Source organism: Hemicordylus capensis, chromosome 1 (genome assembly GCF_027244095.1).
Source record: "Hemicordylus capensis ecotype Gifberg chromosome 1, rHemCap1.1.pri, whole genome shotgun sequence".
In the NCBI taxonomy this organism is placed as follows: Eukaryota; Metazoa; Chordata; class Lepidosauria; order Squamata; family Cordylidae; genus Hemicordylus; species Hemicordylus capensis.
In genome coordinates, this window is record NC_069657.1 from 14,821,955 (window position 1) to 14,839,015 (window position 17,061).

The window sequence follows — 17,061 nt, forward strand, 5'->3', positions numbered from 1 at the left end:
TCTTTTCAAGATGGCATTGGAAGATGCAGAACAAAAGCAAAACATTCTCCGCACCATGCACCCAGAATTAGAGGAAATGTCCACTTTAATTGAAACAGACAGCATGGTGCAGGAGCTGAATAAAGTCAATGGACAAGTTTCAGCTTTGCAGCAAAAAATCATAGACATTCTTCCACACATCCAGCACTTAGCTGATGTAAGTATGGGCTGTCTAAAGAAAAGAGTCTATTTAATATTCTGGATGTACTGTTTTGCTTATCATCTATATATTTAATTATCTAAGGCATACCCATGGCTAATCCCATGGGTGGCAGCTCTCACGAGAGTTTGAGAGCAGCTGCCAGATAGCCACGGGTACGCTGACACCACCCATGGGCATCGAGAGAAAGCGCTGCCAGCTGTGGGCGTCAAGGGAAAGTGCTGCTGCCAGGCCAGCTGGCGGTGAGAGAAAGCGCCGCCGCTGGGTGGCAAGAGAAAGTGCCACTGCTGGGCCAGCTGGCGGTGAGAGAAAGTGCCCGCCGGGCCGGCCAGGGAGGGAAAGCACCAGCCAGGCTTGCTTCAATAATGTATTGAAATTTTTAGTCACATTAATACCTAAATATCTAAAAGAATGATACACAATCGGTATACCCAAAATATTAGATACCTCTTTCTGAATCATAGGGGGAGTATGAAAAAACATTAATTGAGATTTTTGAAAATTAACTGTTAATCCTGATAACTCCACAAAATCTTGTAGCTGCTCCTTAATGTATTTAGCTGAACCTCCGGAATTCGAAAGAGTTAAAATCATCTCATCTGCAAACAGATTTAATAAATAATTTTTATCTCCTATTTTCATCCCATAAATTTGATTATTAGTACGCAATGCAATAGCCAATGCCTCCATAGCCAAGTTAAACAACAAAAGAGCTAAAGGACAGCCCTGCTTAGTGCCTCTAGAAATTGTAATCAATTCTGAATCATAATTATTAATTCTTATCCAAGCTTTTGTTAAGCTATAAATCCGATCAATCATATTAGAAAACCGAGGACCAAATTTAAATTTCTGTAATACTTGTTGTAAAAAAGATCCATCCAAACAGCCGAAAGCTTTAAATATATCTAATGAAAATATTGATAACAAAAGTGTGTTAGTTTTACAAAAATATATAATATCTAACAACTTCTTAATAGAACTAAATATATTCCTTCTTGGAATAAAGCCAGACTGGTCTAGATGAATTATTTTCTTGACAAGAAAATTTACCAATAATTTGGTATAGAGTTTATAATCTATATTAAGTAATGAAATGGGTCTATATGAAGTTACCTCTTGTGAATCTTTACCAGCCTTAGGAATCATGCTTATCTTATTCCAAGATCCTGGAAGAGACCTGCCCCAATGTAACTCATTGCATATCAATAGACATTCAGGAATAAGAATTTCTTTAAACTCTCTAAAATACTCACCCGATAAACCATCTGGGCCTGGGGCTTTTCCATTCCTAATACTTTTATGAACCTCAGTAATTTCTAACTCCAGAAAAGGTGAATCTGAGTGCTCAGATGAGTCACTACAGAATTCTCTCCCCAAAGAAACTTGCCTGGTGCCTTCTTTGCTGTTCTCTCAGCACCAAGCAGAGACTTATTTATGTTCCCAAGTTTTTAATCTGAAAGAAATATAAATTTTATTTGCTAGCTTTATTCTTTGCTTACATTTTGCACTATTGTTGTGTTTGAAGTAGCAGCCCATATGAGTGGGATGGGAGGGTGATAAAAGAGCTACTGGTGTGGATCATTCCTGCTCCCCTCTCCCCGCCCAGCTGCCTTGCTCTGCCTCGTGTCACCTGCCACCATTTTAACCCTGGTTATTCCTCAACCAGACGAATAAACAGCCTGCACACCTAGGGTTAACATGGCAGCAGGTGAGACGAGACAGAGTGAGGCAGCCAGGGTGGACAGAGGATAGCAGGAGCAAGCTGCAGCAGCAACTTGTTTACCATCCCCCCCATGCCGCCTGTATGGGCTGCTACTGTGTGTTTGTGCTTTTATTTTAATAAAACACAGATTGCATTAAAATCTGTTTTGTGTGAACTTCCTTGTGAAGATTCTATACTGAATTAATGGCACGTATTAATGAATTAAATAAACAAGTACAAGTTGCAAACAGTTGAGTTTCCTTTTAATGAGTTTTGGATAATCCATAAATGGGGCTACGTAGGGCTGCCTTTTTACGTTGTTCAGAAACTTCAGTTAGTTCAAAATGTGGCAGCCAGATTGGTCTCTGGGGCAACCCAGAGAGACCATATTATGCCTGTCTTAGAACAGTTGCAGTGGCTGCAGATATGTTTCCAGACGAAATACAAAGTGCTGGTTATTAACTTTAAAGCTCTGAACGGCCTGGGTCCGGGCTACTTTAGAGAGCGCCTTCTTTGATATGATCCCCATCGCTCATTGAGGTCATCTGGAGAGGCTGGTCTCCAGTTACCACCAGTATGTCTGGTGGCGACTCAGAACTGGGCCTTTTCTGTAGCTGCTCCTGGCCTATGGAATGCACTCCTGGCAGATATCTGCAGTTTAGGCTCGCTGTCGGCCTTTAAGAGAGCCCTAAAAACTTATTTGTTTGGCTTGGCCTTCCCAGTTTTGTAAAGTGTTTTTTAAAATGTATTTTAATAGGTTTTAAATGGTTTTAATTGTTTTTGAATTGTTTTTATATTGTTTTTAGCACTTTGTTTTGAATTGTGTAGTTTTTATGTCTTTTAAAAGTTGTTGTACACCGCCCAGAGCCTTTGGATAGGGCAGTTTATAAATAAATAAATAAATAAAATCCCTGTTTCTAAATATTTAGGAGGTGGAAGCTATTGAATGTGAAGTGAAAACAATGGAGAAAGATGTAGGCAAGATTAAGACAATTTTGTCCCCTTCAGAGGATACATTAGATTTTTCTCCAAGAGATCATCTTAAACATGGCCAGGTGAGTAAACATATTTTTAAAAGTGCTGAGCAAACTAACATGTGCGTACACACACACACACACACACCCATTATATTTAACAGAATATCCCATTAGCTGCGAGGCCAGTTAATATCTGTTTCTCTTTACATTTCCTACCATCATAATAATGGCTGACATACTGTGCAACATTTCATGCTCATTCCACTGTAATATCCATGCGTTGCATAGGTGTGCTGTTGCGCAAGTGCAAAGGTTGTGCATATGGAGTTGTGCAACAGTGTGGCCATAGGAAATAATGGTTGCACTGTCATGCAACTGAATTTGCACAATTTTTGCACTTATGCAACTGTGCAATCATTATTTCAATGCACGTCTAACATTGTGCAGTACAGTATGTCAACTGTGATCATTTTGTAGCAGTTATGAATGATATGATTTGTAGCAAATAGGTATGAGATTGTGATAGCAATAATTTCTGTGTGGTCGCAATCTCATTCATATTTACTCTAAATCAAATCATTTGTGTCTGCTACAAAATAACCATTGATACTGTAAATATTGTCACCTTTATGATACTGTAAGTATGTCACCTTCCTCATGGTATAGACATCCTTAGGATTCCAGGAGTTTCACATAATATGCAGACCTTCCCCCCACCCCCTTGGTATCTTGGTTCACTGGATGCAAATTGACCTCGTTCTTTAAATGCTCTACTTTTGGAATTGTTAAACCCTCAGGGACATGTTTTTGGGAGGCATTGTGGGTTTCAGAGGGAATGGAGTGGTCATCGAAAATCACCCTTGCTCCTTTGTGCGATAGCACAGTGTCAATCTGGACATCAGCCATTGTTGCCTCAGCGCAGTGTGGTCTGAGTCAAGGACTGCTGGTGGTTCACAGCAAGTGCCACACAGAAATGTTATGGGCACCTGCATTAGGCTGCCTATGGTGCTGGATTAGGCCCAAGCTAAGTAAGCTACAGCTTCCTTTTGTTGGTCCTAACTTTCCTGGCCATCAGTGTCATGGGATTACCCCTGGTTTAGTGTTGCGAAAGAGGGAGAAAAATTTCTTGACATAGATTAGGGCCTCAGCATTTTATAATCCAGCCCTGGCTGCCTAACGTGGGAGCTCTTAACATCTGCATGCTGCTTTGTGCTTATTTTGAAGCACAGGCAGTCTAGGAGCTCACCTGCACTCCAGAAGTGCTCTGTGCGAACGGAAGCATTTGCTGATGATCAAATCACTTGCTTCCGGTCTCACAGGGCACTTGGGGACTGCAGTTGAGCCCATAAAAGTATTTGTGCTCTTGCACAAAACCACTCACACTTCAGATTGTGTGCGCAATCTAATGCATACAGCATTAGTGTATGCAGCAGTGTGGAGATGTAAGAAGCACTTGTATTAGGCTGCTCTGGATATCAGCCACTGTATTGAAGCCTAGGTATGTGTATCTGAAATCTAGAATAGAATAGAATAGAATAGAATGTTATTGATTATTCAGATGACCATATCAAACAACACAGATTTAACAAGTTGTTCTAGTAAGAACTAATCTTTCTACTTTCACTATCCCTACAACTGGACTAAATTTGGTCCAAATTGGTTAGGCAATTCACAAATTAATCCTCTTGCACTTCAGATGTTCATGTGTCTGCCATCTTGAATTGGGGTGGATGACATCATCACAAACACTGTGTTTGAGGTGTCTCTGTGTGTCCCTACAACTGTACCAAATTTGGTCCAAATTGGTTCCCACTTGCGGGAGTGGATGACATAATTACAAACTATGCCCTTGAGCCATCATGTGTCCCTACAGCTGTAGCAAATTTGGTTCAAATTGGTTAGGCGGTCCACAAGTTAGCCCACTTGCGCCTCAAACATTTACATGCATCTTGAATCTGAGTGGATTACCTCATCACAACCCACACTGTATTGGTCTGGGCATTGCAAAGTTGATAGTGGGGGGAACACACATGGTCATATGAACAAACACACACACATATGGAATGCCAGGTGATCCCATAAGCCTACTGGAAAGTAGGCTAAAAACAAAGCAAACATAAAACAACAAGTTAAACCTAAAAATAACTATATAAAATCACCAGCGGTCTAAGAATAGGGCAGAAATAAAACAGATTTAAGCTTATACGGAGCATATCAAGAGTTAAAGGTAAAGTGTGCTGTCAAGTCAGTGTCGTCTCCTGGCGCCCACAGCGCCCTGTGGTTGTCTTTGGTAGAATACAGGAGGGGTTTACCATTGCCTCCTCCCGTGCAGTATGAGATGATGAAAACAAGGCAGAGGCAAATTTAGACCTAAAACAGATGGTATCAAACGAGTATGGCTTAAACAAAAACAAGGCAATAAGACAGGAATATCTAAGACAATATTAAGAATATTTAACACTTAAAAAGAAACATGGGTTTAAAACAAACAAGACAATAATATTTAAGTCAGAAGTATTTAAAATTAAACCAAGGTATTAAAAGGAACATTCATTCTCCCCAAAGATAAAGTTGTGCTGTCGAGTCGGTGTCGACCCCTGGCGACCACAGAGCCCTGTGGTTGTCTTTGGTAGAATACAGGAGGGGTTTACTATTGCCATCTCCTGCGCAGTATGAGTTGATGCCTTTCAGCATCTTCCTATATCGCTGCTGCCCGATATAGGTGTTTCCCATAGTCTGGGAAACATACCAATGGAGATTCGAACCAATAACCTCTTGCTCTGTAGGCAAGTTACTTCCCCACTGTGCCATTAGGTGGCTCCCCACAAAGATAAGACCTCACATTTTGGAGTCACTATAGCAGTCAACCCCAGTCAACTCCAAGAGCTGTTCTCTTCGCCATCTCCCCAGTCCTAATCCAACATTTTAACCACTGCACCATCCTGGCTTCCTTCCTTTTCCTCTGCATTCTCCTTTGTATATCTTTATAGATTGTGAGTATTCTTCTATACCTCCTCCCCTTTCCCATTCAAACGTTCTATAATTTTGTGGATCCTCTATCTTACAATGCAGGTTGTATTGGCCCACATCAATCCCATGCAGAAGACTCTTGCTGAGATACAGTCCTATAAAGAGAGTCTGAGGTTACCAGGCATGAAAATACAACCTTTCTCCGTGTTCCACAGAACAAAACAACTTTTGAAAGAGCTAAAGATGTTGGAAAGAATCACCAAGGAACAAAACAAACTGCTTGAGGTAAAAACAAATCCTTCGCCAAGACCAGCATGACTTGTGAATCTTCAACACCCTGTAATTTTAAAACATTTCTTAGTGGCTATGACAAGTATGGGATAGTGAAAAGCAAGACACTTAACACGTCTTTCATCTCTGCTTTGCTTGGTTATTTAACCCAAGGGCCCCAGACACTGGAAGTGCCTGGATTTTTAATTAACGTTGTGGCCAGGTGTTGCCCAATTGCTAGGATTGCAATGCATAGCCAGTTATTTGGACAACACAGCCCAACGTCCTCCTGCACATGTGCTTCTTCAGGGTTCCATGCAAATGCAGTGCAAGCGGGGGAATGGTTTTCACTGATCTCCTCGTGCTCAAGAGCCCGGGACAAGTTACCGAGACCACTGCCAAGCTTGCTATCCTGTGCCCCTTCCCTATGCATCAGGACACTGGTGCAGTTGGCATGACTGGCAATGGGAACAAATGTGTGGTGGCCCCTCATCCGCTCCAGCCAGTGAAGCATTTTCTTTGCCAGCTGCAGAGAGTGAGGAGTGACCGTGCATTCATTCCCAGTGCTGGCCATGCCCCCTGTGTCGGCATGCTGATGCAGCGGGGAGGGTCATGGCCGGTGCAGAGTGGTGCACCCAACCTTGGAGGCAGTGGGGTCGGAAGCGTGGCAGAAGCGGTAATGGAATGGTGGGATGAGGGGACACCCTGCCAAGGGCGGGCAAGGGGGCACATTGGCAGCCTCCCTGGGCCCTGCAGCCCAGGAACATTTGTCGTCCCCCGCCTTCATTTTCCCCATGCGCCTGCGTAGTGCAGCACCCACTTTAAAACAACTAATGGTAATTATTCCTTTATAGCCAATTGTAAAAGAAGTGGAAGAAAGCGAGCAAGAAATAGACTCTCTGAGGCAGTTCCTAAAGAGCCATTCGGATGAATTGTCTACAGGAATCCCACTATCTGCTCAGGGTGGTTCCTACCCAGAGGTAAGACCTCCAGCTTTTAATTCCTCCATGCCCCAATACTATCTGTAACAGGTGCCTGCCATTAACTAAACTTAAGTTAGGCAAAGGCATTTGCTTTCCGCTCTCAATCAATCAATCAATCAATCAATAACTTTATTACGGTCTTTGACCAGCATAAGGGAAGAAAACATGATGTTGGCAGGTGTTGAAGGCTATTAAGATCGAGGGAGTATAAACGGTAAGGTGGCTATAAAACTGAGCAGAACCAAGGAAATGAATCGAGGGAAATATAATAATGTTAAAAAGAGCAGATTTCTATGCAATTCCCGTCATTCTGCATGCCAAATATGACTTACATTCACTAATCTTGTTACTGAAATTTCAGTTAGGTACATCTCATGTGCCTAAAAATATGTTCTAATGGAACTTCCTTGTTCAGTTGGATTCACTTGTTTTTCCTAGAACCTGGTCTCCACTCTGGGGTATTTTGCGATGGAGAAATAACTCAATTTGAAAATTGAATACAAATATGATGGATAATTATATACCGCTTTTCAACAAATTTTCCCAAAGTGGGTTACACAGATATAAATACATAAATAAATGAAGATGGCTCCGTGTCCCCAAAGGGCTCACAATCTAAAAAAGAAACATAATATAAACATCAGCAACGGCGACTGGAGGGATGCTGTGCTGGGGATGGATAAGGGCAGTTGCTCTCCCCCTGCTCAGTAAAGAGAATCACCACTTTTAAAAGGTGCCTCAGTTAGCAGGGGAGGTCTTTTCACGTATCCTTTCCTTGTCCAGCTGCTGTGCTTCCCTGTCACACAACAAGGTTGTTCAGACAACTGTTCACCCTCACGCTGGGGAGGGCTGGAGGGGAAGCAGGCTCCCTACAGAAGATCAGAAATGGCCATGAACTTCACCGATTGCACACCTACACATATGTTGGGGTGGCAACTGGCAGAGCATTGATGGGAGGGGGAAAGCTTCCTGGGTCCTCCATGGATCCAGAATGCAACATGCGAACAGCGGAGCGGTAGCTCTCAATATTGTGGCTGCTTTCCACAGCCCATCCTTCCCACTGGCCCGCTCCCTAAAATGGCGGTGGGCCAATCAGGAGTCCAGCTACTTGGAGGTGAACGTGCACACGTTCGCCTACTGAGGTAGAATGAACCATAGGTTTGTTTTACCTTGGTAAAGACCTGGGTTTACCCAGAGCTGGGTTACCCAGAACTGGAGCAGCTGTGGCCACAGGGCTCCCGACACGCCAGACGACACGAGCTGCCTAGGGTAACTCAGGCAGCTTGTGTTGTGGGAATAGGTTCGATGTCTCTTTGCTTATCCGTGCCTAGTTCAGATAGCAAACTATTCTTTCTCAGTGCCATTTACTGGCAATCTGTGGTGACAATTGTGTCTTTTGAGACTACCTTAAAAGGACCATAATTTTCATCATGGATTGCCACTGGCCAGCAGATGGTGCTGTGAAATTGTGTGACAGAGAAGTACACCAGCTGGATCAGACCTGGATAAGAGACATGATGTTGTGCAATGGGAAAGCACAGCATCTGGACAGGGAATGGATACATGAAAAGACCTTATGCTTTCAAATCAAGTATTTCTCCATCAGGAAATACAGTGGCTAGGGTTCTTTCTGGAGCCACTTGCAGGAAGCATATTATGCTCATTTTAAAAGAGCTGCACTGGCTGCGAATTTGTTTCTGGATCAAGGCTCTGATTATCATATACGTGTGTGTGTGTGTGTGTGTGTGTGTGTGTGTGTGTGTGTGTGTGTGTACTATATATGTGTATATGTATATATATATATATATATATATATATATATATATATATATATATATAGTTTTAACAGAAATACAACCAAGAGAAAAAAGAAAAAGAAAATCAAGCAAAGCAAATACAATGATTCTCCTTATAGTCTCTATACGTCAACCCGAATTCTTTCAACCAACATCTCTCTCCCCTTCTTCCCCACTCTGAAAAATATATAACTGCAAAACTAAAAAATTGATAACAATAACAGTAACAAAATTGATGCTCCTGCTATCTATATACAACAGTCTGCTTTAAATTTATCTACAAAGAAAAACCAAATCATGGATGAGGTACCAAACCCTGAGATATATTATGTTGAATAAATGGTTCCCATGTCTGAAAGAAAAAGTCTTTAGATTTATTCTTTGTATATGCAGTAATTTTAGCCATTGATGCATAATCCCAAAGTTTGAGTTGCCAATCATCTAAAGTCAGAATCAGATTTGTTTTTCAACAGGAAGCATAAAGGATTCTTGCTGCCGTTATCATATATAAAGAAACTTCAGTGTGTTTTGCAGGAATATATGGTTTAGTAAAATTTAACATAAAAATTTCCAGAAGAAAAGGAAAATCTATATGCAAGATTTGTTGCATCTTTAAATGTATTGTTTTCCAAAATTTGGGGGCTTTTTTACATATCCACCACATCTGATAAAAGGTACCTTTCTGCTCCATACATTTTCAGCTGTCTCCAGGGTATTCATTGTCCATCTTTGAAATCATTGCTGGAGTAATATATCAGTGCAGGTATATTTTATGCCAATTTTCCTTTAAAAGTACTGTTCACTGTAAATTTTTTATTCACCTTCCATTGAAATTCCCACTGTTGCATCTCTATTGTTCTATTAAAATTCTGCATGATTATCATCTTCAAAGCCTTTGTTTATTCAGGTCTTTGCCCCTTAGGGGGCACTGGTTTCTCTGTCTCTGTATTCTATGATTTGTATTGTTTGTTTTAATGTGAATTTATGGATTTTACTGTCATATTCTAACCTTGCGAATCGCCTTGGGACAAAATGAATGAAAGGTGCTAGAAATCAAACTATAAATAAATTTCCCCATCACAAGGAAGTTCCATTAGGACATCTTTTTAGGCATATGAGATGTTCCTGACTGAAATTTCAGTAACAAGACTAGGGAGTGGGAGTCATGGTTGACATGCAGAATTATGGGAATTGCATTAGAATCTGGAAATGCCTCTGGTCTCAATCTGTGATATCCTAGCCCTGAAAAGGTTGCCCTCCTTGTGTGTCCCTCCCCCTACTGGATCCTGCCATTTTCATTGCCTCTGACCACAAGACTAGGTGTGCCGGTCTTTTCTTAGACTCTTCAGTTTTAACTGAATTTGTGGGTGACTTTTAAATCTGCCTTAAGTGTACGTTGTTTGAGAACATTAATTTGTACAAAAATCCTACTTGCGCTTTCTCTGTGTTTTTTGTTTTGTTTCGCATTTATATCCCACTCATCCTCCAAGGAGCCCAGAGTGGTGTACATGGTTGTGTTTATCCCCACAACAACCCTGTGAGATAGGTTAAGCTGAGAGATAAGTGACTGGCCCAGAGTCATCCAGTGAGTTTCATGACTGAATGGAGATATGAACTCAGTCTCCTCAGTCCTGATCCAGTACTCTAACCACTATACCACACTGGAACTTATGGATATTGAACTACATGAATGCACCCAGCAATGTGAAACTGCTTCAGCATGGCATAATCCCACACTGCTCCCAAGGGTTGCTGCCTGCTTGACGCGGTCATCTGAGGGGGCTCAGCTCTGGGTTCCAACAATGTGGGAGGCTCGGCTGTCGTGCACGTGGTACAGGGCCTTCTCTGTTGCTGCCCCCAGACTCTGGAATGCTCTCCCAGTGGCTATTTGCTCCTTAGTCAGCATCACGGCTTTTAGAAAGCATGTGAAAACTTGGTTTTTTTACCCAGGCTTTTATGTGATTGTCTCCTCTTCTGCTCCTTTGTATTTTGTATGGTTATTTTATGCATGTATTTTTAACTCTTTTTAATTAGATCTCTTGTTTTTATTTTTAGCTTAATATTTTAATTGTGTGTTTTTTATAGTCTTGTTTTAACTTTTCTATGTGAGCCGCCTTGGGATTGTTTTAATGAAAGGCGATATACAAATTTAACAATAAATAAATAAATAAATTGTATAGGCATACCCAGAGGGAAGTGTTGATTGAGAGGGAAGGGGACACACCAGTGGATCTGCCCATGTAAGTCCAGTACTCCAGGCCCTCCCACAGCCACTTGGGATTGTACTGCAGGTGATCTTCCTCTCTTGGCTGCATGTGTGCAAAAGAGGCCTGAGTTATGTAGGGATATAATAAATGGAGTAACACAATAAAGGAGAACATGTTTAAAAACACAAATGATGCGGCCATCCCAATAATGCATTTAGTGCTCTTACAGTAATTACACTAAGGTTAGTGACTCTACTATTGCCTTTCACACCTACTGTACAATGTATAGTATAAAGCACCAATTAAAGTGCATAATTGCTAATTGTCCACCTGATGCCTACACATAAACAATAAGTTTAATGAGAATGTAGGCAGAGAGAGAGAGAGAGAGAGAGAGAGAGAGAGAGAGACTTGAGTTTTGTAGGGATGTTTTTGACATAAAAATTGCACACCCTTTCCTTCTATATTTCCCAGTTTTGTCCCACCTGAGAAAGGAAAATCCTCTTTTTAAAAACCCTATTTATGTTCCAAAGTTTCCAACAGGAAGTGGTTCCATTAGTTGACCTGTCTAGTTTAGTAATGTGACTGAGCTACATTCTGTACGTCACAGGAGGAACTCTTGACCACTTGCCCTCTAGGAGTTCCACTCCCACAACCCTGACAAGCCCAGTGAGTATACAAACTGGTGGTGTTCATTATTGAACCTCCACATTCTCTGTTAACCTCGGGCTGGCTGCACATGCATCCAGCAGGTTATGCTTTTTGCCCTGAAACCCTCACCTCTGGTTTGCAGAAGCAATGGGGAATTGCTTCTGTGCAAAACAGAGAACCCAGAGAAACCTTGAAGATCATGCCACAGTAAGATGATGTTAACTGTTCACTGTTTCCCTCACTTTCCCTCTCCTCGTGAGAATGTCGTATATGAGCATCTTTGTTCCTTAGGAGGAGGAGGTGGAAAAGATAAAGCAACAGATTGCCATACTGTGCCAGAGGAAAGAGGATGTCTTAGCGACGATGAAGAATTCCATGCTAGAACTTCACCAGCGGCAGGAAGAATCTGATCCAGAGGATGAAACGGTGGAATTACAGGTGCCAGAAGAAAGCAGAGGTGGCACTGACTGGCAGGTAGGTGGAACACCACCATGTCCTTGCAAATGGTTTTGGCTTCATTTTAAAAAATGCCCGGGTGCAAGAGGAAACTCTTTCAAATTATTGTTGTTTGGGGCCAGGACTGCATGTTACTAGAGATTCAGGACTGCCATCAAAAATGGTATCCCCATGCTGAGATCTCCCCCAATCTCCCATCATGGGTAGCAGTACTTACTGCATGATGTCGTATAATCACATCTGTACGTTTCCCTTTCTGCTCTATATCATTGGTTGATGGCTCTGGTGAAATGTGTGATGTGTCACTACATATCACAGGAGTTCAGATGAGAACTAGACTCAGGTATTGTTTTTGATGGTACTGTGTAGTTTCCTCTTTGCCACTCAGAAAAATAGATAATGTGAAACACACAGAGAATTCAGAGTTGAATTTGTGTTGTTGCATTCTGAGAGGTAATGTAAGGACTCTCAGAGTTCTTTCTGGCTTGCCTGGAATGAGATATTGAGGCCATTCATACAATCAAAAACTGTATTCTATCCGGGTTTGGGAGCTGTGTTTGCTCCCAGTTTTTGGTTGTGTGGAAGCAAGGTAGGAGGAAAACCTGGGCAGAAGTGATTGTGTGGAAGCAAGGTAGGAGGAAAACCTGGGTAGCTTTTCCTTGTACCTTGTTTCCACATAACCAAAAATTGGGAGCACACATAGCTCCCAAACCTGGGTAGAACATCTATATATATAATTCTCCTGGGTGTGCCAGGGAAAAATGCGTCCCGGCAGCCCAGCTGATTGGCTGGGCTGTGGAGGCACCTGATTGGCTGGTGCACCCAGGAGAGAGGACAATTGGCCAGCAGCGGGCCCGGCCTGGAGATGATGGGTGGTGGGAGGGGCAAGGAGGAGGACCGGGTGAGGAAGCGGCAGCGGTGGCGGCCCTGATACTGGGGTGGGGGTGGGGGGAGAGGTGGCCGGCCCCAAAGAGGCCGGCCAGCCCCAAACACTGGCGGCACTTGGTCCGCTGGCGGCGGCGGGTGTCTCTAGGCGGGCCCGACAGGCGGCGGCACTTGGCCTGCTGGTGGTGGCGGCACTTGGCCCACTGGCAGCTGTGGCGGCGGCATCCGGCACTCGGCCCCGCCGGAGACTGGGGTGGGGGAGAGAGGTAGCCGGCCCCAAAGAGCGCACAGATGCTCTGTGCGGGGTCGGCTTGTAGTTTTTGATTGTGTGAATGACTTCATTGAAAGTTTCCTTTGCTGTAATTGTGACCTCAGGAAAAAAGCAAAACAATACAATGGGCATATTTACACAATTGCAATTTCAAGGCTGTTATCCAGGAATGGTCATTCTAAGGCAACAGCCACTTTTGCTACAACAAAGTATTCCAGCCTTTTTCTGATTGGGATGGGTCCTCTGCAGTTTACTTTGACACTCTATGGAACTCTTCCTACCACAGATAACAAACTCAGGAGTGGAAGAGTGTGTTAACAGCCCTTGGTCATTCCAAGGGTAGTTGCCAGAGGTCTTTCACTTCACTTTAATTTTCACCCCTTGATTGTGTAAACAGATCAGGCGTTATAATGAGTCCAGGGTAAGATGGATAATATAAACAGGTCACAAGTTGCTGGATAGGTTGACATCGATCAGAGCTCTGAATACTCTGCTGTTTTCACTGAACGTTGGTTCAATCAATGTTAAGCATGTTTCATGGTCTATTGATTTGAATGGGAGAGTAGCCTTGTCCAGACATTTAAAGAAGGATGCTGCACTCGTGTACAGTGTCCCAAGGTGCACCGGGAAGTCCCTCCTCCGCACATGAGCACCAAGGAGCAGCACCCTCTCCACACTTTTCCTCTTATAGCATTTGTCCATAAGCATGACAGCATCCATTTCCATGATCAGAAGGCTGGGGCACCCAGCCCTTATGGTTATGGCATTTGCCTCTCCAAACAAACATTTTAACTATGAGGAACATGGGCAGGGTGATACTTCTCGGCACTCATGCATTGGGAGGGACTTCCGTCATGCTCTGGAATGCTGTCCGCAAGTACAGTGTCCTTTTTAAAAAAACGCTGAACAGGGCTAGTAAAAGGTATGTTCAAAGTTCTCCCATTAAGGTCCATGAAACTTGAGGTCAAACTGAGATGTTCGTGATGCAGTGTTAAAAGGCGTTCTTCCTGTTGGAAGTGCACACACAACCTTTTTTAAGGGGGGGGGACCATCCATGTTGCAGGGGAGGGGGCAATCCTGATTGAGATCATGGCTTGTGAGGAGAGGATGGTCAGCTCTTTCCCCACATGCTATTTTGCTGTAAATGGTTGCTTTGTGGGGAAATAGAGTTGTGGTACACCTTTTGGTGGGAATCCTTCTCCTCACATGCTGTGGTCCCAATCAAAATCAGGGGCCTACAGCTGTTTTGTAAAAATAAAACACAAACTGGAAGAGGTGTTTCTAGTTGGAAGCATACCTTTTGAACCCCACAAATGTCTAGTTTGGCCCTTAAACATGCTTGACTTGGGCTGGACTGTGTCCACAGACATTATTTGGATTAGCTGATGCTTGTGAGAAACTGGCTGAACATTAAACTTTGAAGAGGTCAGAATAAAAGGTCGTTTTTGCTGCTACAAATAACTGGGCTGTTTCTCTCCATGTACATTGTAGCTGAAAAAACGAGGGTCATTGTCGCTTCTGCCTTCCTTGGTTGAAGAAACAGAAGACAGTTCATTTCACAGTGAAGTAAGTATAATTCAGTTTGGTGATTTACTGTTAGATCAAATATATTGTGAAATTGTCAGTGGCAAATTCTTCACAATGTATTTGAGCATCTATGTTAGCTGTGGCAGGAGCTGCTAAATTGTACTATGTTCTAGGAACACATACAGGCATACCTCTTTTATTACTACTCTGTATAGCATTGCCCTCACTCTGAAGTGTCTTAGTAACGTTGTCACATAGCCAAATCTGACTGGCTACATGGTATCATGATGTCATATATATGGAGACTGATATAGATATGCCATTTGAATGGTCAGATTCTCCTAACCTTTCTCTTCTGCTGAGTTCACAGAATCACAAAGATCCTGGTTGAAAAGTTAATCAGGATTGCGAGCCCAACAGTATTGGCCATTTGAGCCCAGGATTTCAGGGCAATCCTGATCAAACTAGTCCAGTTAAATTATTCATTCATTCATTCATTCAATTTTAATACTGCCCTTCCAAAATTGGCTCATTGGCATTTAACCAACATAGATGATCATCTTGGTTAACTGGAGAGGTTTGACCAGGATTACCCTAAAATTCTGGGTTCACACAATAAGATCCTCTGCGCTCACTGATTAACTTCTTAACTAGGATCCATGTGATTGTGTGAATCCAGCCATAGCAAATTCATAGCAAATTCTAGCAAATTAACATTATTATAAAACATTGCCTAGCAAAAACGTGGTGAGACTGTGAGTTTAACATGAGGAAAGCAGAAGAGGATTCTGGGAAAACTGGGTTGTTAGTGGAAGTTCAAAGAAGTAATGACAAAACCTTCAGAAGGCATGGAAATATTATTCAGACCTTGAGGATAAACAGGGATGAAAAGTGATAGTTTAGAGTGGGAGTGGAGGTAGAACAGTGAGAATTATAGAGTATTCCAAGAAAGAGGAGAACGGTCCAGAGGTCATGGGCAGAAGTAACCTTAATTATGGCTATAAACATAGATAAAGCAATTTCTTATGAACCCGCTATGAGTTCACACTGGAAAATACAAGCAGGCTTGCTTCATTTTCCCTTCTGCTTCATGACAACTTTTATCTTCATGTACATTTTGTGTGCTACAGTTCCCATTTCTTATCTCTGGGCTATCATGGAGAAGTGAATAAGCTTGCCAGACATGTAGCTGCTTTCAGATTCTGGGCTGGGTAAAAGCGATGTGGTCTGGGATTCTGGCTGAGAAGTGTGTGAACAGAGAACAGGAAGCATCTGATTCAAGTCTTGCTCTGGCCATGAACTCATTAGGGCCTGGTTTGGACAGCCCAAGGCCCTCACGTGAACACCTCAGGAGCGTGGTGAACCTGCACTCATGTGGAGGCACAGGTTATGAGAACCACTGTCTCCATGTAGAAACTATTGATGATGCTGCCACAATTTGCACAATCACAGCACCCCTTTTTCTGGTGGTGGTGAACCTGCAAAGATTTTATATGGGGTGGTATAGATAAAAATGATAAATAAATGATGACAGCAAATTTTATTTAAAGTTCAAAGAAGCAACGACAAAACCTTCAGAAGGCATGGGGATATTATTCAGGTCTTGAGGATAAACAGAGATGGAAAGTGATAGTTCAGAATGGGAGGGGAGGTAGAACAGTGAGAATTATAGAGGTTGTGTATTCCAGGAAGGAGGAGAAAGGTCCAGAGGTCATGGGCAGAATTAACCTTAATTATACCACCCCATATAAAATCTTTGCTGGTTGTATTTATAAACAGGCTAGCACCTAAATCTCAAGGTGGTGTACAGAATGTAAAACAATAAATAAAAGTCAATAAAAACAAAATTCTAAAATCATAACATTTTTGAAATAGTTTTAACGGAATTTTTTTTTTTTAATTGGCACCTCTGTGCGGATGCTTTTGGGCCTTGAGCTCAGCAGTTCTGGTGTATTCCCAAAGTGGTTGTGTAAACTTAAGAACAGCCCTGCTGGATCCGGCCCAAGGCCCATCTAGTCAAGCATCCTGTTATACACAGTGGCCCACCAGATGTCACTGGGAAGCCCACAGGCAAGAGCTGAGGGAATGCCCTCTCTCCTGCTATTGCTCCCCTACAACAGATACTGTATTTAGAGGCTGGAGGTAGCCTATATCCACCAGACCAGTA

The 17,061-nt window shown here is 42.5% G+C and overlaps 1 protein-coding gene across 8 annotated transcripts in view; it reads left to right on the forward strand.

The window, feature by feature from the left end:
* Positions 1-17,061, forward strand: part of SYNE2 (spectrin repeat containing nuclear envelope protein 2) — a 368,664-nt gene that overhangs the window by 186,291 nt on the left and 165,312 nt on the right. For all 8 annotated transcript variants that reach the window (XM_053287390.1, XM_053287373.1, XM_053287409.1 and 5 more), the window contains 6 exons: positions 11-196; positions 2,831-2,956; positions 5,951-6,133; positions 6,973-7,098; positions 12,047-12,229; positions 14,859-14,933. In XM_053287390.1, coding sequence (XP_053143365.1) covers positions 11-196; positions 2,831-2,956; positions 5,951-6,133; positions 6,973-7,098; positions 12,047-12,229; positions 14,859-14,933 — 879 coding nt within the window. The remainder of the gene's footprint in view (positions 1-10; positions 197-2,830; positions 2,957-5,950; positions 6,134-6,972; positions 7,099-12,046; positions 12,230-14,858; positions 14,934-17,061) is intronic.